At 30.8% G+C, this 27,010-nt stretch overlaps 1 protein-coding gene across 1 annotated transcript in view; it reads left to right on the top strand.

Annotated features, from left to right (window-relative positions):
* The window catches only part of LOC139489590 (sperm-tail PG-rich repeat-containing protein 2-like), a 56,049-nt gene that overhangs the window by 16,958 nt on the left and 12,081 nt on the right, over positions 1–27,010 (top strand). Inside the window, exons 9-11 of the mRNA XM_071276168.1 lie at positions 1,964–2,217; positions 18,429–18,612; positions 26,787–26,902. Of these exons, the coding sequence (XP_071132269.1) occupies positions 1,964–2,217; positions 18,429–18,612; positions 26,787–26,902 (554 nt within the window). The remainder of the gene's footprint in view (positions 1–1,963; positions 2,218–18,428; positions 18,613–26,786; positions 26,903–27,010) is intronic.

Here is a 27,010-nt window from a genome sequence, read left to right as displayed (position 1 = left end):
AGGGTACATGAGATCTATTAAGTTATGATGACAGTACATGAGATCTATTAAGTTATGATGAGGGTACATGAAATTCTATTAAGTTATGGTGAGGGTACATGAGATCTTTTAAGTTATGATGAGGGTACATGAGATCTATTAAGTTATGATGAGGGTACATGAGATCTATTTAAGTTATGATGAGGGTATATGAGATCTATTAAGTTATGATGAGGGTACATGAGATCTATTAAAACATAACAAAATGTACGTTAACTTGCTAGTTTCATGTAAAATTTAGACTCAAATTAGAGAATTTTTTTTCAAGTTGTAATCAACATAGAACAATTGGAGGTTTAGAAATTTGTATTCATGGAAATTAAGTATTCAAATTTGTTTATTTCTGTATTCTGTGATAAATACATGTTAAGTAAAATTAAATTTTAAAACTAATTGAATAATTCTTCTATGAAACGCTTCTGACATTTCTGATTACTTGTAAAAAAAAACAAAATAGATTGTTGGATTCTCTCCATTTATAGAAGTTTTTCATGGTTCTTTTATTGATATTGTACATATTATATTGCTGCAATGTGTCCTCCATTTTCTTGCCCCTCAAACTTAATTTTCTAACTGAATGCAGTTGATTTTTAAGTGACTAGAAAATGATTATAAAAAACAAAGATTGAAAGTCTAAAAGTACAAATTGAGTTCTTCATTCTTTGATGTCAAACTTTTTTACTTTTTAATATAAAAATCAATAAAGACACAATATTAATGATTGGAATAGGATATCTGTTTTACAATTAGGTAACTTAAACAGCCATAAGAAAGAGACGGAGAGTAGAAAACCCATTACATCTTCCAAAGTCTATGGAATTTTATTACACCCAATTTTTTTAACAGCAAAATCTGTGAAAAACAGAATAAATGGAGTGTTATTTCATGTCTTTCATGAAATATTGTCATTGTGAGGCTTTCAAATTAAGTGATATATTTCATTTTACAGTGTATCATATTATTTGTCTGCAGTGTAAAGTGGCAATATATTTTATGATGTGTTACACAAAGTGACCCAACAATCTGCCAGGGTAAAATGGTTCCAAGAATGGAAACTTTGTTTCATGTTCATTTAAAATAATTCCGCTTTTAATGATGTTTCACCACCTTTGCCAAAATATTGAGTTCTGTAATGTCTAAGTAATGGGTATTTTAATGCTTGGTATTATAGCTTTGTAATTGTAAGTACACATGTACAAGAGGAAGACTACATATAAAAATTGGTTTAAGTGTAGCTAAAACTTTTATTGAATAAAGTTCATTTATAAACTAAGTGCATGTTTTGTGCAGAAAGATGTAAAGAATACTGATATTTGCATGTTCACCTATTTTTAAGTATGGATCTTTTATAAGTTAATTATGCTCCACAATAAAATTTTGGAAGCATAAAGTAATCACTAAGTCTGTCTTCCTGTTGACCTGCAAATATTTTCCTCACATTTTTTTCTAAAACTACTAAACAGAATGACTTATTTGAAAGCTTGACAGTGATGAGGCGTACAGTGTGAGCTGTTTTTTGGGATCTGTCAGATACCAGTACCTACTTCCTGTTTACTTAATATACTTATGATTTTTCCATTTTTTTTTATAAACCTAAAAAAAATGTCACATACTTCTTCAATGTAACTGAACGGAATGACTTATGATTTGGTAAGCAGCTAAACAGAATTGATTTTTAATGTGTGCACTTTCTAATCCTTCAGACACCTACTTTTTGTTTCCCAACAATACTTTGAATTATAAGTGGTGGTATGCTTAGCACAAAAGAAAACTACATGTGATTCTTGTTGAGTTGAGATCTTTGTTTGGTCCAATTTTCAACTGTACTCATAATTATATTGCAGTATTCGATTGTGATTGGGGACAAGGCATTGATTACATTGTGTTGCATGAATTTGTCATTGTTGGTCTATTTGTACTTCAGGTCCTGGAGCATATAACATTGTTGGTATGGGATCAGAGAGCATGAGAAAGGCCTACATTGAGAGTACTCGCAAGGGTGTGTTTGGAACCACATCTGTCAGGATAAAACCAATAACCAAAAAAGAGGAGATTGAAGTACCAGGTCCAGCTCATTACCAAATTAAAGAGAAACCATTTAGGACAAAGTATCCAAACCTTACGTCCACATTTGCATCAGTAACGTCACGAGTTGTTGAGCCTCCACCAACAGTTAAGGTAATTATTCGATGGCTAGTAATCTACAGTTCATTTTATTTTGTCTTTTAGAGTCAAATACAGAGGGAAAGAATATGATTATAATTCCAAGCATGCTAGTTTATACAGTTCTATCTTATAGAAAAAAAGTGTGTGATTTGCTTGCACCACTCATATACTTTAATACTAGGAATATCAACATCGCTTAACAGTTTTGTTTTTTATGAAATGCACCATTTGATCTGTTTGCCTTGTGTATTATCTAGAAAGTCGGCTGACTTTTCAGTTTGTGTAATATTTTGTATATTATATAATCATGACATTAACTGTCGAACAGGATGATAATGTTGTATAATGCCTACAGTAACCACAACCTTCCACAATAACTGTTAAATATCATTACACATCAAGAAAAAGTGATAAGTTGATAATCATCCCTATTTTCACCCTCTATTATAATTTTGAGCTTCAAGTCTCTATTTAAGGGTAATTTTGTTTAGTGTTATGTCCTGGGGAAGCTTTGGAGACGATAGATCTGCATGTTTCTGTAGATAACTTGGTGATAACAGTCATCAAACATGGAAAGTTACAAGGTTTGGATAGCATCTCCCTGTTATTATTACAATAGAATACATTTTTTTATATCTAGGTTTTTTGTGTTGTAATTTATTGGTGACAGTTAGTTTGTACAAGTTTATTTGTTCATTTAAATTGACAACTGCTGTAATGTCAAACCAAATTATCTTTATTGCCATTCAAGTAAGGAGAAACATAGACTATTTTATTATGTCTTTTCTATATCATCATGTATTTTTGTCATTAATGTTCAATTGTTGCCGTAGGGAACTCAAATATACAAAACTCTAGTCATTTTTTGTTGAAAAAATAAATTGATTTATAAGTTTAAGTGCAATTATCATGAAGTTAGTATTTATGTAAACCTGTTAACATAAATTACTAGAATTTTTTATTTGATTTAGACCAATTTTCCTACTTTTAATGACTTTTGTGTTGTCTGCCATTGGAGCTTTAGTTCCTTGTTTGCTTGGTTTAGTTTTTATTCACTGGCTATTGCATTAATTTACTGATTGGCTTATCAGTGTTTGCTAAATGTTCAGTGACAAATATATCAGGCAAACTCAGATTGGGAACAAATTAACAAGGTATACAATAGTCCTGCAAAGTGCCTCTTAAGACAGCAATTAATTTTCCTGAATATCAACATTTTGCAGATAAATTTTAAATCTTAAAAAGAAGTTGTGGCCTGCAACATTTGGTCAAACTGGCAACACAACAGATAATTTATAACATAAAATGTTAATTAGTTTACTTTTTGAAGTGCAATGTTACAATGGTCCTTTCAAAATATGGACACAAAAAATATCCTCACATTGAAATAAAAACATAAAATTGAATTGTTTAGTACTTTAGAAACAACTTTGAAAAGTAAGGAAATAATTTTCATGTATTTTTTTTGTAAAATGATCCCTAGATCATAGACTATATTTAGTAAATTTTGTCTTCAACATTCATGAACTATTTGCCACTGGACATAAGGCAAACATTATACATCCAATCAATGTAGAGGATAAATTCAGGGATAAATTATGTATTTGTTGTATGCAAAAGTTTGTGAATCTTATTGTTCTTGGCTTTTAGAAGAATTACTTAAGATAAACCATTTACATGTGCATATATTTTGGTTTGATGTTCGTCTGAATAACGTTCCTGCATTTTCAAGCTGAGATGAGATACAGAAGAAGATGTAATTAAATAGTCTTATACGAACAAAGAAATATTAAGATAGTGTGTTAATTGTTTCAGTGTTTGATGATGCTGAAATTTATGATTGAGGTTAATATATACATTAGTTTAGGGATGACATCAAAAGTTCAATGTAGGATAAAAAAACTTAATTCACATAGTTTTTTCATTGACACCCCCACCCCCTCTCAACTTAATTTGGAAAAAATTGATTTACCAATAGGGATATATGTAAAAATCGATTTCAGATATACAAAACTTGTTAAATTTTAACCCCCCACCCCCAAACTTTTTGATTTTAGTTTTTTATCCTACATTGATCTTTTGATGTCGTCCCTTAACATTTGAATTTTAAAATAGTCTGTAAGTGTTGTTGTCAATTACAAATATTTTCATTAAGTCATGTTTAACCCTCTTCCTGTCCATAAAAGACATTACCATAAAATGATAAAACAAAACACAAACTGATAAATTTATAATTTTGATTAAATGTGTGTTTATTTTATTGTAGTGTTTATCAGTGATATTGTTAGCTTTTTTCAAAACTACCTGTACCCTTTTTTATTGGGAAAAAATGCGTCATTTTTATCAAATTGGGAAATTTATAATAAACCATGAACTTGACTGGAACTTCAATTTGCAGACCCCTTTAAAGAGGTAAACCCTCATTTGAAATAAGACCCCTTATTGTCAGTGATGATACATAAATTGATCCTCAAATCTGCACATATAGTCATTTTAGGCATGAAAAATGTATAAATGAGTGTTTTTCGGTTTGTATTCATGCACAATTACTACTGAGACTGCACTGTTTGGGAAAAAAGTTGTTTTTTTGGGAATAATTTTAAACCATTTCTTATTAAATTGGGATTCTTCTCCAAGGGAAAAAGCCTTTATTCTCCGGTAATTTAAGGCAAACAATATCACTGTTTATGCTGTAGTTAAAAAATCTCTTTTTATAATTATATACTTCGTCTGACTGGTAATGCTATTAAAACTTAAAGAAAATTCCTCTAATTGTAAAACCAATATTATAGTCTTATTATGATTGTGAAATATTTGGTGATAAATCTTAACTTTCCATTGTAAATCAGGTAAACATTTTTCATCAATAAATAGCATTGTTTTAATGAACTTGGGAATTGGAAATTGTGGCAATATGCAAAGTAGTAGTCAGGCTGTAAAAAAATAAACTGTTTCCACGACACTCTAATTAAAAAATAGTTTAAAACAAATTGGTTTGAAGTGTGATTTAGTAGTCTTCCCTTTTTTAATTTCCTTTTGTCTGTGATGAAGTGTTGATGATATTGCTCTCTTTCATCATTACATAATATTGAAATACACATAGGGGCATAGTTAAATTGCTGAAAATGGAATACTTTAGTTTGGCAACAATGGATTAGGTATTTTTGATTGGCATTGAACTCTTTAAATGTCTAAACAGATGATGTTGTAAATGATTTTTTTTTCAGTAATTTTGTTTGTTTAAACTTTGGTCATACATGTATTTTATCATCTAAGTTTTCAATTTTTTGTGGGAGTACCTGTTGCTGAAGGTCAATCCAGGAAAGAACACTGAATACACCAAATTAGACTAATCTTATACAGACATTTTGGTTGGCAGATACTTATTTTCCCCTTATTATGTCGATTGCATCTTTTGGTGGTAATCAAAGATAAAACATGGGAGCCCCATGTCATAACATGGTTATGTCCCTTACACCTTTATCATAATCTTTGATGTGTATGTTTTTTCAATTAAATTAGATTTTATCCAATAAAATGAATTTGATTGCAGATTTCCTGTTGGTATTTTTCCAGCATATTTATGTCTCAGAATTAAGTAATAAATGTCTAAATTTTAAACAAATCTTAAAAGCAATTGCCTTTTATCTCATAGACTTAAAAGCAATTCATTTATAGATGGAAACTTTGATACAAACATAAGTTTACAGATTTAGGTCATAAAATATAAGGATTAAAACAGTTGTCATTTAAACCTGGAGGTTTTATACTTTTGTAATTTTTTTGTAAAAGGGGGCAAGATTACTGTTATCAAAGAAGAAGTCAGCTGTGATTTAAAGTTTAACATTAAAAATAAAACATATTTTACCTGATTAGTATGCACCAGGGCACAATACACCTCCCTTGTCAGATAATAAGAAGACTGATTGATTGTTTATAGCTCAAAATTACATTCATGTCTTGAAAAAAAAGATTTTTTTGATAGATACCATGCAATGGGAGGATGAGCAATATTATTTACATTGCTACAATGCATTATTTGATGAGCTTTATACAAATATCAAAAGTTGGGAAAACTGTAAAACAATCTTGCTGGTAGTGGATTATAGTTATTTTTATATGCTGAAATCTAAGTCCTTTTTTACAGCACAAAAGGTTATACATTTTTTTATCATGAACAATTGTAGCTCGTATTGTTTTTGGTTGTTTTTTTTTGTCTTCCTCTTTCTTAAATAAATATTTTATGTTTTGTAAAAAAAAAAAAACTGTGATAAGGTTTTAAAAAAAAAGAGTACTTTTTGATGAAATAAAAGATCTGTAATATGTGGATATTACCATGTATACAGAATTTAAAATTCTGAGTCTGCATCTCTACTAATGAAAATTTTGTGTTCTTCTATTAAATAGGGTCTATTAAAATCTATTTTAGCTTGAACACGCAGACCTCTATGTTAAAGTACAATTCTTACAATTTTCTAGACTGCTATATATCCTTTTATTAATGTGACAATTGATTTTTGTTAGAAACATTCCATTAATTATAAAAGTGATATACATAAAATAATAGAGTGTAAAGGTGTTAATTGTAATTTCTTCAAAGGCTATACCATTGTACAATTCCTATCTAATAGACTTGAAAAGTGCAACACTAACTCCATTCCCAGGTTATTCTATATCATTTCTCATTAAAAATAGAATAGCTTTTTTAATATTTTCCTAAATACAAGTTTTCCCAAGTGATGCTATACTATGACATCTGACATTGCTCTTTTCTAATACATAATAAAGAGATGTAAATAATTCTTACAAAAAGAACACATTTTTAACAGAGATACAGAAACTATATTTTCAAATTAATTTAAAGACAAAGTTTGAAAAAATCTTGTTTGATTGACAGTTCAATAATAAAAGTTACTCCCTTGTGAAATTGAACTTTATGAGAGAATGTTAAATAGAACAAATGTTTGAAGTCCCTATAGAGCTGAGCCAATTATCTGGGTGATAGTTTCTAGGAATTGTCATTTTATTGTACATCTCTTATACCAATTATAGTTATCTTAAAGTGCCAATGTTTAGAATAAATATTGATCAATTACATTCTTTTATGGGTAAAACTTTGTATGGGACATGCTTTCCTAAATAAACATGTGCTTCATAGTAATAGTAATTGCAGTTTTTACACTTTCTGTCTTTACTCTACTTTGTTTTAATGTCAAGACTCCAGAACAAAAGAATTGTTATGATACGAAATCTGTTTATATTTTTCTTAAAGTAGAGGTAATTTTAAGTTGATGATATAAAAAAACATATCTGGTGAATAAAAATAGCCAATTCTCTCATAAAAGTACTGATTTTATTAATAATAATTTATTTTAAATGTTGGAATCATTTTCAAAGAATGAAAGTTTATCCCTCATGCACATCTCTGATTGGCTAAATGTTAGGTCCTTTTTGATTTGATCAGCTTTTCAATATTTTGTTTTGGATTTTCAAATTTTGAAGTTATGAAACACTGAAGAGACATTTATTGTACAAATGCATTTAGTGAAATAAAATTTGTACTGCAAATGTTATTTTATACCTTATTTCTTCAAAGTTAGTAAATTTATTGTCCCTAGTGCAATGCTTTATTTAAAGAGAGAGTTATGCTGCTTATGTCCCTTGAAAGTATCATTTATATGAAAAATTGCATTGGTAGCGCTCTCATGTGTACAATTCTTGCCAGATTTTTAAGAACTTTTATCATAGGTTTATATCAGCAATGTCTCTAACAAGTTCGTTAGAAAATCAGTGTCAATCAAAAATTTGTAAAAGAGTTATGGGATGATGCCCCTTGGATAATAATATTGAATATATCATTGTAAGCGGTCTCATGTGTACAATTCTTGCCAGATTTTTATCAAAGGTTTATAACATCAATATTTTTTAAATTTTGAAAATCAGTACTGATCAAATATTTTTAAAACAGAAGATTTCATTTCTCTATGATATTTATTTAAAAAATTAAGTTATTGACCTTGACAGATAAAATATGTGCAAGGCGGGGGACATTGGTACTCCATTCTTTTATTTGTATACAAATACAATAAAATACTTTCGCTATTTATAGTCGCAGATCAAAACCATGAAAAAATACTTTAGAAAGAATTTCTAATTGATTTGTGCCTTGAACCAGGACCAATAATGATTAAACCCCTGAATAAGGCACGCTTTCATATATGACATCAAATTCAGAAAAAAAGGTATTAAAATGTGTCCCCATAGTTTATCAGTAGTCTTTGATGTAATGAAATAGATGTGTGTTAGCACAGAAAAAATAGATATATTAGATTTGTAACTGTCAGTTTAATGCATTCAGGTACAGGCATTTCATTTACTTAATTTATAACATGCAGTTCTTTTATTTTGGAGTCAGAAATCTTATGTTCTTAGACAGAAAAAAAATAACAGACAAGTCTTCATATTTCTCATGAGATGAAGCAGATCAAATAAAACAGTGAGGTGTGTCCATACATTTTTTTGTCTTGTTTAATTGGTGTTTTGTGGTGATTTGGCCATTATCTATTGATCTTTCAATTTGATCTTTAGGACATGATAATGGGATACATCAAAAGGTTATAAACTTTTGACATCAAGGTAAAAATTTGATGGGATAAAAACTTCCGATTTTTTGTAGCCTTTTGCTGGAGTCCAGGTTCATGTCAGAGAAAACAAGGTGGGTGATTCAATCATAATTTCTCAAATGTACCTCAAGGGCTTGTCAAATGCTGTCTATTTCCCATTTATGTCATAGTTATTATCATTAAAATGAAACAAGCCAGAACATAAATTACAATCTGTTGAAAAAATCGGAGAAGAAAATCCTCTTTTATCACAATATCTGTCAGTTTAGGAGGACTTCAACTGTCTAAAGGAGGAAAAAATATTTAGAGCCAACAATTAAACAAAGAAATCTAGAACATTTTTGTCATTTTTCATACAAATTCCTTGATTACAATTATCAGTCATGATACAAAAAATAATTGCTGTACTTTTATTACTTTTCTAGTTACATAATTTAATATGTTTATTTAGCAGTATGCTTTTGATCTTTTGTTCACTCATCATATATTTTGAATTCACTGGTCTCAATGAAACTATACTTAACTGTTTCAAGCCAATCTCAAATGTTACATTTTTGCTATGCCTCGACCTATATAGTTAATTATGAATCAATATTTAAATAAGCTTCTTTTAACCCAGAAAATTATTTTTGCAAATCTTCTATTGGAACCATTCTGCAAGATGAAGTATAATGTGCAGCAGAGTTAAGCTTTTATTGCAGTCTATATGTAGATTAAAGTAAGCCTTCTGTTTTTGTATCTATAGTATTTTTTGTTCTCTGTTTAATTGGAGTATTTTATAGAGTTTTTTTGTCTCGCCTTGATGGAGTCAAAAAGCGAGACATAGGTATGCTGTTTCCAGCGGCGTCCGCGGTGGCAATGGCGTCAACAATGTACTAGTTTGTGATTAGGTCTAGTTTATGTGGAACCACAAGTGGTAGGTCAATGATATTTGGTATGCAGTTGCATAAGCATTGGCACATCTCATTTCCATGTAGATTATTTGGCCCTGCCGCTTCAGTCATGGTCCATTGATTTTGAAAATTTTTCAAAGTTATCAGTCTTAGTTTGTGATTAGGTCATTTCAAGGGGAACCATGGAAGGCCAATGTTAATTGGTATTCAGTTGTATAAGCATTGGCACATCTCATTTCCATGGAGAATATTTGGCCTCGCCCCTCAGTCACAGTCTAATGAATGAAACTTATCTTAGTTTACATGTATTAGTTTGTGATTAGATCAGTTTTAGATGAACTGCTAATGTTAAGTCAATGATATTTGGTATGCATAATTATTGGCATCTGCAAGTATCGTTTCCATGGAGATTATTTAGACCCACCCCCTCTTCATGGTTCATTGACTTTGAAACTTTTTCATAGTTTACAAGTTAATGTTTGTATTTAGGTTTGAGAACGACTTATAATAAGTCAATGGTATTTGGTATGCAGTTATATTAGCATTGGCACATCTAATTTACATGGAGATTGTTGAGCCATGTTACTCAGTCATGGTTCATTAACTTTGAATATTTGCATAACTTGTGTAAGATGTTGAAGAAATACTATTTTGATTTCAACATTTCCATAATCAAAATTACAGAAAGGCCAGACATATCTCTGTGATAACAGTTTATTTATGTTATTTATATAATTATAAATACAAGTTATAACAGTTTCAAGAATTTATCAAAACATGGTATGATTAACATGATAGTTAACTGTGACAGATTGTGATAACACCCCGGCTATTGTTGAAGACTGTTACCCTTATGTTATTTGTATCATTGAGGTTGCTGTCTCGTTGACATACAGCCTACATTTCCTTTTATTGATACTTGTGGAGAGAGCATTATCCTGATAAATAGACATGCCTACGGGATAATAGTATTGACAGAAACATTGATAATGTCTGACCCACAGTTAGTATTACTGTCAAAGGGGGAGTCTATTCATCACAATTATACCCACTTCATTAAGTTTTATTTTGTTTTTTGCCCTTTTTTTCTCAAGAAAACAAGACTTTTTAACAAAATCTAATTTGTCTTGGAAATTGAGTGATTTTCTTTTTATGTTAAAGATTGTTTGAAATACCAAATAATCTTAAATTTTGAATAAACGCAATGGTCCTTATTGACAGGAATATATTCTGACTTCCAGGATAAGAACCAACCTCCCCTGTTTTGAAAGATAATAGATGGTTGGATAACTTTATATGTGCCAGTGGCAAACATAACATGCATATCAGGTGGAAATATTAGACATAGATTTTTTTTAGTTTTCTTGTCCCAATTAACCATGGAAAACTACATACCGTGGATTCATTATTATTTGTTGGATACCAATTTTCGTGGTTTTCATGAAAACAGGTCAACAACGGTTTTAAATGTCCAACTAAATTCAAATTTCAATCAGATTGCATGCAGATCTAGACTTTGGCAAAACCACGAAATCTAGTTAAATTGGTACCTAAGAAGATAAATGAGTCCTCAGTATATTGTGCATACCCATATTACCTATAAGCTTCTTACATATATTTCTTCAGATTAGTTATTTGTATGTTGCCAAAACTTAGCTTTCATCAGGATGAGTTATAATTTTGGTGATAACATAGGAAGGAAGTTTGCATTACTTGTAATTCCTAAATCTTTATTAAATATTGTGATTTTACAAGCAGTAATGCATTGATAAGATTTTATCAGGGCTTAGTAGCAAACTTGTTTTATCTTTCTTTTCTGTATATAATTTGAATTTTATGTAGTTTGTATATTTATCATAAATATATGATCTGTTTTATTTCATAATACTGATTGATGTTATTTTAACAAGTTTTTAGAGTTAATTTGATATTGAAGTTTCTTATTTTTAAAGGTTTGCATATATATATATATATATGTATACATTAAATTTTGATAATGATATCTAGAATTAAATAGGCGAATTTATTATGGGAGGAGTCATTTCACTTGTACATTCCTGTGTAATTACATTGTCATCTTTTGATTGAAAAGATTCAAAGTTTTAAGTGTTTTCACAAAGCAAACATGTAAAAATAGGTTGTATGGATCTATTATCGAAATAATGACATTCAAAGTTTAAAACAAAAATACATGATGACAGTAAAATTATAAACCAGAAAATTAACATAAAAAAGATCCCCCCTGAATTTTTATATCCATTTTGTCCTATTACAACTGCCATTTTATTTTTATTTGGTTAAAACCATACCTATTTCAGTTAATGTGTGAAATGAAAAGAAGTTGATCATTAGCCACTAGTTAGACCACCTTGAGTTGTGTCTATCCTTTGTCCAGAAAAAGTGTTTTATATTTCAAACTCATTTTCTGTCACTATTATATTAGAGAATTTACATCGAACTATGGTTTATATATTTTTGTAATGTAAGAGAATTTTCACTGGATATGTTTCATCAGCAGATTCAGGCCCATAGCCAGGAATTTCCAAAGGGGGACTCACAAACTTGACTATTTATACTGGTGACCTTCTGCTGTTGTTTTTTATTTGGTCGGGTTGTTGTCTCTTTGACACATTCCCCATTTCCATTCTCAATTTTATTTAACAGTCACTATTTGAACAGAACATTGACTTTAACAGTGCTTATTTGTTTTCAAGGGGGGAACCCCCCCTGGCTACGGGTATGAGATTTAAACAGAATAGAGGAGAAGAGAGTACTTAGAGTAGTACTATAACTGCCCCTTCCTGAGCATATGAGTTCACACTTTTTTTGTGTGTTTGGTTTCTCAACACTTTAGTATGGTCATTAGGTGTTGTTTGTTTTAGACCTAAGGTTGACCCATTGCCCCTTGTTATGTTCTACACTTATTTTTTGTGAATTTTCTGAAAATTATGGCCTTAGGCAATATAAAAGGATCATTGGCTCAGAAGTCAATATAATTTAGTTTTAATTCTTAATAAAGACATATATGTAATATTTGAAGTGATGTATAGTGTATTTTTCTGAACATTGGAATAAGGGTATGTTGAGTACCAAGGTAAAGGTCAAAAATTGAACATTGCAAGTGGTCATCTATGGACCGGGGTGTCACCCCTCCAAAGAATAAGTCTAAAATTTCTATTATCAACAGAGATAACAAATAAGAAAATGTTATGCTGACTATAATTTCTGGATAAAATGATGAAGACATATTGACATATATTCCATCAACATAAGATTTATACTGAAATTCAAATCTATATTGCCTCCATTTAATTAAAATTTTAATCAGAAATCAGAAATTTTAATAACTCCTGCAAAGTTTCTTTCATATCAAAGTTTATTAATCTGAATCAAACTTATGTAATATTTTTTTTCTTAAAAAATCTGGCAGATGCATATAAAATGTATTTTTTTGTACGCATTAATCGATGACATATGAAAAACAATACTGAAATTGATGTTGAAAATAGATTTTATATCAGAAAAGAATTGTAAAAATATATCCACTTTACAGCTGAGTTATGGATTTCAATCAATGAAACTCTGAAATCAAAGATGTGGTATCGGAGTGAAATATACAACTTACGACAACTGTAACCCCATTGATTAGATCAATTGAAGCATCTGCGGAATAGTTAAGGTTGTACCGTACTATTATAGACAAAGCCATTAAGACAGAAGTCAAAGAGCCAATTTCTTATAGACCCAATATCATGCTCTTTACAGTATTGCTGCGATTGATTTCCACTTTATCACACTTGTTTCAATTTTTAATCAGAGTTACTCTGGTACGAACCACGGAGAGAACAGTGACACTGTAACATCCCTGCGACAGAGTCAGTCACCGTGATTTATGTTACGACGGTCAAGTTAGGGAATAGTTATCTGAATGTTTAGTCATATTTACAGCAATACATATTTCACCGTAATGGATTGGGCAATAATAGGGCTTTACATAATAGCATTTTGTTGCAGATTTGGATGATTCAATCGAGTTGTCAGATGAGATGCTGTATATTGGTATAACCCAGGTTACATTGTTTTGGAGATTCTATTAAATGATAAAACAAATGTTCTTTCTATCAAACTGTTTATAAATGTCAAATCTGCCAAATTATATTGGCATTGTTTCTTCATGACCTCTTAACCCTATTGTGAAGTACAAATATTTAGGAACCAATGTAAATCTGAGAAAAATGTACCGATAGAATCACCATCAGCATTTTTTCATGAATTATAAATTGTAGTTTGATTGGCTATGACCACTGTACAACATCATATCTTAAGAGATAAATTGAACTGATCAATAAAAAATCTATTTTAGAGTCAGAGAAAGAAAATCAACAGATTTTCAAACGTTGAATTTTCATCAGCTGTTTGTGTTGCCTTCTCCCTAGCACATATCAGAGTTTGTTGAGTACTGTTGATAATAAATGTAATACTAAGAGTTGTCTCCTCTAGTTTAAATGAGTTTCTCTAATATTGTCAATTACCTCAAGGATCGGTATACTAAACAAGTCTGAAAAGGAAAGTTGTTCTGTATAAAGTTCAAAAGGAAGTTGTTTATTAAAGTATTTATGAGAAATCATGTTCTGATTTCCTTCAATTAAGATTCAATAATCAGTTTGGCTAACTTGTCAGTCAAACCTTGATTGTAGCAGAATAAAAACAATGTAATATTGGCCATATGTTACACTAATGTTTATGTAACAGTTTATAAACAGCTACCCTAACATGAGTCTGTGTTTACAATGTCTAATAACACACAAGTGGTCTGTGTATCTGGTTAGACAAACTTTTCTCCAGTTACATCCCAGTTATTTATCTCAAGTACCATCTACCCCATCAAGACTTTGTCCAATTTGACATTAAAAATTTATTTTAATGTCTTTAGATCTTTTAAAAGATATACAATTACTTTTATGTTATTTTATGGCATATAAATTTTGATTAGTTGTATACAACTTGTGACTTGATTGGAACTTGTTATTGGTTTATGACCTCGGCATGTTAATAAATTATGTATTTTTATGTAAATTATCCTGTTTCAGAAAGGTTTTATTATTAATCTGTAGTGTATTCTTTAATTACTTTGTCAAACTTTACTTGGTATATGATATGTTTTTCACACAGCTTACCTAAGTAAACTTTAGATTTTGGAAAGCACCACAACTGTATCAGTTGTCCAAGCCCCATTTCTATGATTTATAGCTATATATTTATAATTAAAATATTTTATCATAATATAATCTCTATAATGGAATTTTAGGCTTTAATGTTATCTAGTCTGTCAACTTGACTGGAAGGGAAATTACTATTTAAGATATTTTACATTAATTAGTAAAATATATGTTTAAATTATCCTCACACACAAAAATATGTTTTAGCCTGACAAGATCAAAGTAAATCAGACTATTTGCAGTAGGTGTCATTTTTACAGTGATTTTTGAATAAGATGTTATGTATGACATGACTTACTGCAGTTATTAGCATGTCAGAGTGACCATATAATAAGCTTACAGCTAAGGACTTGACATCTTAATGCCTCCTCTCATCATAGTTTTCATATGATCTACCTTCCAAGGTTTATATTTTGACATAAAGGTCCTCCTTAATTTGTCCAAAGCTTAGTGGCAATGTTTGATATAATTTATACACATTTTTGATTTACAATGGTCACTTTTGGCCCTTGAGACAAACACCTGAAAATGTGGTCTAAATCTGGACTTGTGATCATAATACTAATACCAGTTAATTTGCCATGGCTATAAAAGAGATATTTTACATGTTTTTCCTGTAGGCATGAATGCATATTATCCTTCAATAATTGATAATATGGTACAAATTATTGTCCTGTGTGGTATAAAGACATGTACTGTAATGGCTTTACTAGTTCTATGAATAGCTTGTCACTTTTTGTAAATATATACCAGTTGATTTAATTGTTATTGGTTAATCATTAAAGAAAAGTATACAAATTGTGCAGTTACTCTGCAACTTTGTAATTTATTTAAGTACCAGGGAAAATTAATACGATTTTAAGATTTTAATGCATTCGGACTAATGTTAGAATATAGTACAGAAAATAGTACATAATTATGTAACAAGTGCTATAGATACAGGACACTTTACGATTTCTAATTTCCATGTTTACTATCCTTATTCAATCAGAAGTCAGAAGTTTCTCTGCTCTTATTCTAAACCTTTTAAGGTTTTTTTTTCTTATTGTCTAATTTTACATGTTTTTTTGGCTACTGGTCATTAATTAGTTACAGATGGTCAGTTGTACTACCATGGTCACAAAGGTAGAATAAACATGGTTGTCAAATTGACAATGGTCAACCACTCGAGATTTGAGCTTGGTTTACCATGGTCAATCATGGTCAGCTGTAAGACCATGGTCAACCACTTGAGATTTGAGCTTGGTCAACCATGGTCAGATGTGAGACCATGGTCAACCACTTGAGATTGAGCTTGATCAACCATGGTCAGCTATAAGACCTGATAGTCAACCACTTGAGATTGAGCTTGGTCAACCAAAGTCAGATGTATGACCATGGTAAATCACTTAAGATTGAGCTTGGTCAGTCATGGTCAGATGTATGACCATGGTCAAAATAGTGGAAAACCACAGTTGGCCATGGTGTAAAGCACATCCAACCATGGTTTAAGCATGGTTATCAATGCTAAGTGATGGTGACCATGGTCAACCATGATTGCATTTTGATAGGAATTGTATCAGTTAGAAATGAAAATAATACAGTAATTGTTCAGGACCTCAAATAATGAAAAAAATAGTTTAACAAAATACAGAAGACTTTCTTTTTTATGTGTAACTTGCAATGTAATATTGGCTACTGGATAGTCCTTAGGTACATTTCATTTGTTACAAATTATAATACACTAATTTTTTTTGGAACTGAAATACACCAAAGTTTTAGAGTTTGACAAAGTAAGGAGGACATGTTTTTCACCCAATATTTGTCAGATCTATAAAGAATTGAATTTTACTGATTATTACAAGCAGCACTGAAGTTTGTGGTTTTAACTTTTAAATGTTTATGATTGATGTAATTAGGTAGATATCAAACATAGCCTCAAGAAAACTAAAACATTTTACTGATGACTTGAATGAAAATACATATCAAATCATCAACAGAATAGCAGTTTTTAGCAAAATAACCAAAAAATGTAAATTCTTCTGCAATGACACAGAAATATTGTCATTTTTTGTACAGTTTCGAACCATCCTCTTTGACAAAGGGATGATTAAGAACATGTTAATAGTTTTTGTAAAATTATCATGCACAAAGTCTTGTTTATAATTTATTTCTGATAACCATAGACATAATTCATCATAGAACTACATCATTAGACAATTAGTATTTGACATTTGAAAATGTAGATAATTTTGTTTTCTCATAATAAATAGTTTTTTTTAAAAACTTATTTTCCTCTTTGTCTTATCCAATTTCTGTTGATGATAGTAGATAGCCATAAAATAAAACAGAATTATCAGACAGAGATTTTGACATGTTTTTGTGCCTTTCTCTAAGCAGGAATCTTATTGATTGTTATCATTGTCTTTATGGCTTGTTTTTTTCCTATATATTTAGAGTTTGGTTTACAGATCTATTCTTTGATTGCATCAATTAAAATTATTTACAATTGTCTAGATTTAAGGTATTAATTGAGAGGGAGTCCTAGGGAGAGGGCACAAAGTTTAGTCTGTTTTTGGCATAAGATATATGTGTTTTTATTAAATTTTCTTAATTTTGACAGAGCCGCACCTTTTTGTGCATTATTGTCAATGGGGCTCTGCAGGACCCTACCAAACCTCCCCCTTTTTGAAATTCCTAGATCCTTAACTGATATTCTCTTCATTAAAGACCATTTATTGACACTTTTCAGGTCTTCAGGCTGCTGTCAGCTTGTTGCTTATCCCAAGTGTTCTTTTATAAAGATCAAAGATCAAAGGGGGAAACAAAATATGGTCACATGGTCAACCAGTAAAACGCTTGCCAAAGTGGGGCGTTGGTTTTGCTGTGTGGGATGTATCAAGTTTGCAGCCACGTCCGGTCAGATTTGGGACATTAAATCTGATGCCTGGTGTAAAGAGAGTGCCATGCTCTTTACACGTTAAGAACTCTTTCAACAACTCTTTGAGGGGTCCGTAGGTGGCCTGTTGCAAGGCAAAATTTCTGTCCTTTACCAATATACCCTCGTTTTCCTGTGGCAGTCCAAATTTCACCGACCATCATTCCGGATGGCCTTTATTATTACAAAACCTACCTATTGTATTTATTGTTAACTTGTTCTTGTCCTGAACATGCATAAAATATTTGCCACTGGACATTAAACAACCAGCAATCAATCAATCAATCTGACTCCAAACTAGGTGCTTTAAACTGTTTTGTCTTGTTGCCTTTAAATGTCCATTAGCAAGTTCATCATCAATCTATGAAAGGATTTACCAAAATAGCTTAATACACTTTACAGAAATAATATTCAGATGCTGGTTTAGAACATAATTTTTGAGCATCTTGTATGCTTGATTTTAAGCCATGTGCTTCAGAAATAATAATGTCCCAGACCTGTATTGGTCAGATATCTTGTTTTGAAATTTATAAAAAAAAAAAAATTATTATACTGAATTGTTTGTTTGTAGGAACTACCACCACCAGGTTCCTATGAAGTCAGTCAATCCTACCAGAAATCACAGGTTAGAATAGAGAGAGCCAAACCAAGAACTGATGATGCTGGCAGAAAACAAGGATCATTCTTGACTGCTGCCTCAAGATTTGCACCAGCAAGAGATACAGCAGTACTACAGCCTGATCTAGAAAATCCAGGTAAGTCAATACCTCTCATTTTAGATCAGGGTAAGTCATCTCTAAAATCAAGTCTTTTCCTCACTTTCCTTATATATCCTCCGTCTTGAAATCTAAAAAAGTTCTTCATACTTGAAATAAGGCTTCTTTTTTCCCCAAACCCAAATCCAGAAAACTCATTGTTCTATATTTGAATTCCAGGAATGTAATTTTTGCTCTTAGTTACAACATCTCAGAGTCTGATCTTGGTACTACATGCCATACTACTTGATTAATTTCCTTATTTTATGTTCCACTAGAAAGTTTATTCAGTCAATTAAGACTTCCTCTTTTTAAAATTGATGTTAAAACGTGGAGGGTTTTGAAACTGGACTCTGTCCAAGTATATACTGACAACATGACCGCAACAACCCACCAAAACAATTTGAACTAGTTTCGAATCTATATAACTGTACTCTTTGACATGGGAGCTGATTAAAATACATAAACAAAATCTAATTTAGTTTAAGTTTGTGTAAATTTTTGTACTGTGTACTTAAATTTACTTCTTTTGAAGATGACATCTGTTTTAATTTCGTTCATTTGCAAGTTAAAAAAAAATGGTATCTCGAATTTTACTGAAGATAAATTTGGTTTATGATGTAGAGCAAAAGATTAAGCAGTGTTAAAGAAGAATGATATAGAATATCTGCTTTCTCCGTGAATTTATTTACATACTTCAAAATAAAAAGTAATGACATGAAATATATAAGTTTTTCAACTTCGAACTTAAGTTTTTTAAAGCCTATGGCGGAAAAGAGGATTTTTTTCCTATGAGTAAACAGTGAGTCATGATGAAATCTGTTTCTTATGTTTATTTCTTCCTGTTGAAAACTACAGAATCTGTTTTACTTGTAAATTGTTGTGTTGACATCCTGGAATACAAATTTCAAAATAATATCCATCTATACAATACTATCTTATCTTAGCCATTAAAGCAAATCTGACAGCTACTCAAATGCATTTGTAGTTCAACAAAAATGAGAGATTATCTGCATGCACAATTCCATTTAGTCAAGTCACTACCAATCAATGGTAATCTCGAACATGGCAGCAAAATTAAATTTATACAAGATCTTTTGAGTCTTTTACAAAGATTGCATCAATTCTGAGATAAACCAGGAATATTTCTGTGAATGCATCCAAATGATCTACTTTGGGTATTTGCAGCTAATTTTAAAACAGACCACCTTGTTGAAATTAAAAGATATTGACAGGTTTATGAGAATTATACAGTTATGTTTGACTTGGAGATGCTTTAGATATTGTGCAACTGCTTCAGGTCTTACAAGAACAAAAATTATCACAACATTTGATCTAAATCTAACTGTCTCTCCTTCTGTAATTGGTTGTCGCCAGCAGCTGCCCTTGTTAAGTGTTTAACTTTGTTGCTGCACCTGAACATTTAGTGGAGGATTTAAGGTTCACTTTAAAATCCTGATTAAATCTGAAAGTCTATAAGTATATCTTGTCTTGAGAGAAGACTGCAAGGCTACATTGGATTAAGAGTATCCAGTTGTAATTAAGATGAAGAGAGATGTTAAGTATGGAAAAAAAAGTTTATTTGTCAGACAGGCAACTGTTCTGGCCTTAATACTAACAATCTCTTCAAGACATTTGACTTGGAACTCCTTTATACTGATGTTAATATAATCTGATTATCTAATGAAGTTTATATGTAACCTTTAAGATCTAAAGAGACGCCTTCAGGGTGTCTAAACTACCTCAAAAGTTTCATGGTGGGACTGTAGTACCTTATTTGCTTCTAGTGCAGATTGTTGAAGGTTTACATGGGTTAACAATTAAAACTTTTTGTTTTGTCAACAAACACTGAGAATTAGGGAATAATAGCCAAAAAGAGTCAGAAAATATGTCCAGATACAATAATTTGTTTTCCTCCTGACTGTTACCTTCTTAGCCAAAACATTTAAGATCTGACTCAATGTGTTGGTCTTATACAAGAGAGGGTTATAATTTTTTCCCTGTTTTCAACTTTTGAAATAAACATCTGCATCCTTTTTCATTTATTTCATTTGATTTAAGTTTTTTTTACCATGATTTTGTGGTCACATCAATTTGGAACTTATTACACATGTTCATGATGATGTAAATAAAGGCAACGGTTGTATATCGCTGTTTAAAAGTCAGAAATCTATTATGCAAAAACAAATCAGGGTCACAAACAAAAACCGAGGGAAGCATAAAACTATTTTAAAGCTTTAAAACATATACATAATTAGGGTTTTAATCCTGATGAACATGGAACTGTTGTAGGTAAAGCTGATGATGAAGTAGTGCCATATTTTTTTTATATTTTGTTTGACCATCTCATAAGCATGGTCTATGTCTTTATATGATAATTGTATTACTAGAAAATAACTTCCAACTTCTCCTGCAAAGCGATCTATTTTAAAAAAAATCAGTGTGTTGAGAGTCCCACGGAACAAGATTTATTGTGTACAGTTTTAGAATATTCTCAGCTACAAAACCAATCATTTAATTATGTTTGTACATGAAAAGTGAAACAATAAAAGTTTACCTATGCTGAGTCATTAAATACAGGTTTTATTTATCAATATATCATTTGTCTAAGATAAAATCATTATTCATCTTGCACCTGTTACCATTAGACTGACCATTGGTCATCACTCAAACTTATCTGTGTTGCAGAACTAAATGGATTAAGAAATGCAACATATGTAACCAGCTGTTGAGAGTTTTGATATAAACAACAGTGGCATGATAATGCTCTTGCCTATAACAAATTGGTCATCGCTCATGCATTTCATATGTGCATATTTCAGAGTGAATTTTTGAAATCAAGTTTTACGAGAATAATCTTAAAATTAATAGCTAGATAATCTGATTATTTTTTTTTAAATTCATGTTCATATTTCTACATCTTTCTGTGTTAGTAGCATTTTTATTTGGGTTTCTGTGTAGTGTTTTATGTACTTATGCTACCATTTTACTTTTTCCTAAAAAAGATTCCACAATGGTATCTTGTCCCCTTTTTAGAAGTTCATTACAAGTAGTCTAAAATTTAAAAAAGATTAACAAACTTTGATCGAAAAGTCCCCTCAGATTCTAATTGATTTTAGGGGTTTAATTGTAATGTTTAGTTGCTTTTCTTTTTGATATATAAAATTCTTATCTTAATTCTTATCTTATCTAGCATTTACAATTTTTTTTATTGGAAGCAGCTAAATAGAACTCGCCTGATTTCATTTCTAAATTGGCAGATTTTACATGTTTCTGTGACATAATGGCAATGTTTGCATTGTTGCCAGTACCCTAGATCACTATTACAATGGAGTTTTTGCTGTATTTTGTTGAGAATATTGAGCACGAAGTTGTTTTCAAAAGTTTCCCAACAGCTAAATTTTTCCCACTGACTTAAAAGATTTATTTAATGTGTCCACTTGTTATGATTCTAAGACAGATTCACAGACGAAAAGAGCTTCATGTTTGAGAACACGTATCTTAATGTTCTTGTTCAACTAACGTTACCATTTGTCATAGTATTTCTAGCTATCGCAGTCCTTATCCTACAGAAGACAGCTTTAATATGTGCATGAAATAAGCGGGCAGTAAATAAGTCAGACTTGACCATTACTGTCTTACACTATATACAAACCTTTCTGTACATGCAAGTGTCTATCAACTAGCTCATCTCACCGCCCGTATAATCTGACACTGAAAATATAAACACACTAAATGATAAGGCTGTCCGTTGATGGAAGTTAACAAGCTATAAGAAATATATTCTAATTAGTCTTTTGAACCCACTTATTTTTAACAGTGCACAAGTCAGTTAAATCATTCAACACGATGTTTCAAAATAAATATACTCGAATTTTAGCAATAAAACATTTGAGTCTAAAAACTATTTGGCAACAGTTTTGATGTTATTTCCATAAAACTTGAAAATCATATCAATAATGTTAGATAATAATCTGGAATGATTGTAGATTTGTGAAGCTGCAGAGTCATATGTATGACTTTTTTACTTCTTTGTGAAGACATCAGGTATCAAAACAATAGTTAAATACACATCACCCTTTCACCTGGAACAATCAAAAGATAGCTGAGCACAAGGTCTTGTAATATGCTCTTGGTATCAAGTTCCATCGCTTTAATGCAGGACACAATCATACTGCCAAGTCAAATTATATTTTGATATTCTTTACAGAAATTTTACTGATAAAAACAAAAAGATTTTGATAGCATAATGGAAGATACATGTATACCATATGAATGTACTTAGGATGAGGAATATGTTCTCCTTTGATGTAGAACAAGATACAAGATAATTTGATTTCTGTATGATAACTATAAGAAATGACCCGTAACCATAATGTGTATTCATCTCGCACCTGGAACAATTTACTTATAATCCCTGACAGGGAAATTGATTTGAGAATAATTGAATAAATTATCTTACGTAACTAATTTACTTATTCAATAAGAATGGAAACATCTAATTTTGTTTTTACTACGTTCCCCTAATTTAGAGACTTGATCCCACATATTATTCAATAATTGGTAAACATTCAGTGGAATTAAGCCGTCCTCTGTCGACTATCTGTACTGCACAATAAAAGCTAATCAAACGAATTAAATATATTTAATGATTTTTCCTATACTTGATCCTTAAAGACAGAAACGATGATATTGTCACTACTAATTGACTGATTTTCCTAAAATTTCTCCAATTGTTGTAATAAACCAAACAATTTAGATAGAGAGTGAGTAGGTATAGCGTATCACAAAGCCATAATTTGCTCTAATGCTATTTACTTTTCGATTTCAAAGTCATTTAGTAGGCAAAGTCAGATAAGTTCTATAAATTTATCGTAAAGCAGGGATTTGACATTACTACATTTCATTCCTTTCTAGGTTTTATTGGATTGGAAGATAATATTGATGCTAAAATGTTATCATATTTGCTGCTCCTATAAATCCAAAGAGTATCTTTTGAAGTTTTCTACGTATTTTCATGTCAGTTTATCAAACTTTCCCCCGTAAATTCGAGCGGACCTTTGTTTGATATTTCCATCATTTTGACACAATTTTGATGTAATATGATTTTGTACTTGTGTTTTGCAAGATGGTTTTTATCACTACCTTAAAACACCCGATGGATATAAGATTAATGATATACACGGACTTAAAATCAAAGGATTTATATCAACGCAAATATCATGTTCCTTGTTGCATCTTGACATAAAATGAAATGTGACCTTTACCGAATTAAAATGCTCACTAGTTAATAAGATGTGATTTAAATCTTCTTTAATTGACAACCCTCCAAAATCACACAACCACATACAGAGTGCAGACGTTTATTGCATAACTTTTTGTCCTATGCAGGAAAATATGCATGATTTTCATTATTTAATTGTACGGCCTTTTATAAAGAATTTAAAAAAAAACTTGGATCTTCTTTAAAAAAAGATAGATAGATAACAGTGTATTATATACGGGTGGTCTGAGGGCTTTTTATAGAGTTTGCAGCATAAATCCTATGTATGGACAATAAACGTCAGATAAGAAAGAAAGTTAAAACCTAGACTTAATTCTACCGTGGATTATTACACATAGCCAATAATGATTCCAATTATGAATTTATTATTTATGAGTAATAACTCTTGCCTTTCATAGCCCTAACACAACGTGGGATAATTAGCTTTTTGTGTGTCGGAGCCTATTCTCTTTTCATGTCTATGGTCTTGGCTTTCTTCTACAGATTTTCCCCTGTTAACAAGCCTTTAAGGTCGGACTTATATAATGATCTATAGAAAATATTGTATTTTGTATTAAATTGGTTTTCATTTTATTAATCTTAATTAACTTTTATGTGATATGATTCTTTTGACAGCTTCGAGAGAGTCCGGTTACAATTTTCGAGGTTTTAGGCATGTCACATCGTGACAACAAGACTTCCCATGTTTTTGGGACAAAATTCTATATTATAATAATTTACAACAATATTTAATAATCTACAGTAACCTATTATAGTTATATATATACAAATTTACAGATCTAACATTGTTGGGTTGATGTTTAGACGATATATATATATATAATCAAAATCTTTCTATTTCTAAGCAAGACTTTGATGTAATTAAGTACTTTGTTTAAGGTAATATTTTTACTTTCTTTTGCATGTCAGTAAACAATTTGCCTTATTTATATCGTTTTATGTCATGAAGTGAAATTATTGTACAAGGGAAACCGTGTGTTGGAAACAACTGTTCCTTTCAGCTTCATTGCCCTTCAGATAGTTCGAGAAACTCTCGAGTGTGAAAATAGATGAAATCCGATAAGTTTGGTCACAGAACCGATGGATAAGTATTCATGTTTGATTCCTATTTTACTTAATTATTGGAAATGTATTACATTGGACATAAGGGAGTTTATTGCAATGTGATGTGTTTTTATTTCATTGCCCGAGTAGATAGGTTAACTATGATAGCTTTACTATATCTATTGGAGTACTTTCCCGTTCTGTAACATGAAAGAGCTTTCAGTAGACTCGGTAAACGCATCATCTCCGCCGTATTTATTGTTGATACTTTATCTGTTTATACAAGGAAATACATCCTTGTCAATGGCATTAACTTTTGTTGCTTTCATTTTTGTTTGTCGGAATAAATTGATTTACCCATTAGGATAATGTTAAATGTTATGTTAACATAACAAACATATTCATTTTAATGATAGCTGTTTGACTGTATAGGACTTTTATGTTTGGTCTATGACTAGCCAGTAGACTTTGATCAGCCTTTTATATTACTCTTTTTTGTTTGCCCTCCTTGGTCTTGTGTTAAGTACCGTGTTTATAAGTGGAATTCTGAAATTACACACGACGTATCATACGAAACGGCAGATTTCAATATTTCTATAGAAATTCGAAACATTATTATCATGGAACTCAGATAGTAGTCATATTGTGTTTTCAAGTCTCGTTTCTATGAATAATAAATGTTAGGTATACAGCAATTTAATCCCAATAAAACAAATAAAAAGCTATTTATTTGCACAGATTCTTCGATTAAAATAATTTCGGAAGCCTGTAGAAAAGCCATATATCTTAATAATGCAACAGAACCACACATGTTGTGCTTTTTACTAATGAATTACCTTTTCAAAACACCTATTAACAAGGTTGCAAGTACTCATGAAAAATGTAAATTACACAACACATCAAAGTTTCCGGGTTTCTCTGAATTCCTTGAATGACCTTTATATCTTGGAATTTCCATTCTTAGAATTCATGGTTTCACACCAAGTGCTCCAGCAAGAGCTGACCTCATATCACCCTGTATAATATTGGGTGAAGATGTCGTATGCCATTTTGTTGATTAAATGCATTAGTCATTGTTACTTTTATCCAGATTTACGGGTGTACAAATTAGAAATGCTCCATGTTTCTACATCTAACACCACAGGCGACAAGTTTGGTATTTGATTATTCCTAGTAAGAAGTATAATTATACATTCATATCTGGCATATTACTCTCTGTAAACATACTCATAAATCCGCTAAATGTTCACAGTCAGTTCTAAGTCTGGCTTGTTAGATTTGCATATGTTATTTATCACGACCATAACAATTCGTGTAGCAAATTGGTGATGTCTGTGGTGATCAGATCTGAGGTAAAACAGTGGCTCGATAAAACATTCTATTCTGGATACTGTTGGCATTATCTTGGAAGACTTTTAGTGTTTCTTGAATGTTTGCAATTTCTAGTCACAAGGATGTGTTTGTTCTGTTCGTAGAAAGAAACAATATGTTATCGTTGTTTATGGCTGACACGAACTATGAATGATAAAAAAATTTCAAATCTTGTATTTATTTCTATATAATTGCTTTGTAAGCAAGAACAGCATTAGAATACACATGTGTTTAACAAGTATTTTTGGGGGATAAATATACCATTATTATGCATATGACCTTGCACATTTACAAATGTGTTTTTCCTTGCAGACCTTTATTCAAGCAAACTTGCTCTATGAAAATTGCAATGTACTCTCAGAACTTGAATATCCACCTCCCTCTTCCAAAAACTGATAAAGAATAATGAATGAATTTAAGAAAACGGAATCAAAACCATAGCAGTTTGACACATACTCTTTTTTTCATTATTTAGGACCAGGTGCATATAATACGAAAGATACCATCACTAAAAGGGGAGGACTTATGGTGACTAAAGACAAGAGATTTAAAGAATTGAAGGAAGATGGACCTGGACCAGCAGCATATGAGGTTTGTTTCTCCACACCAATAATAAGACCAGGATGCATTATAGTTAATATACTAAATGAGCTATGATATCATACAAAATAAATCAGGTCATATTGAGTCATAATGATG

The sequence above is a fragment of the Mytilus edulis genome, chromosome 9 (assembly GCF_963676685.1).
Source record: "Mytilus edulis chromosome 9, xbMytEdul2.2, whole genome shotgun sequence".
Taxonomy (NCBI): Eukaryota; Metazoa; Mollusca; class Bivalvia; order Mytilida; family Mytilidae; genus Mytilus; species Mytilus edulis.
This window is presented reverse-complemented; position numbering and strand designations above follow the sequence as displayed.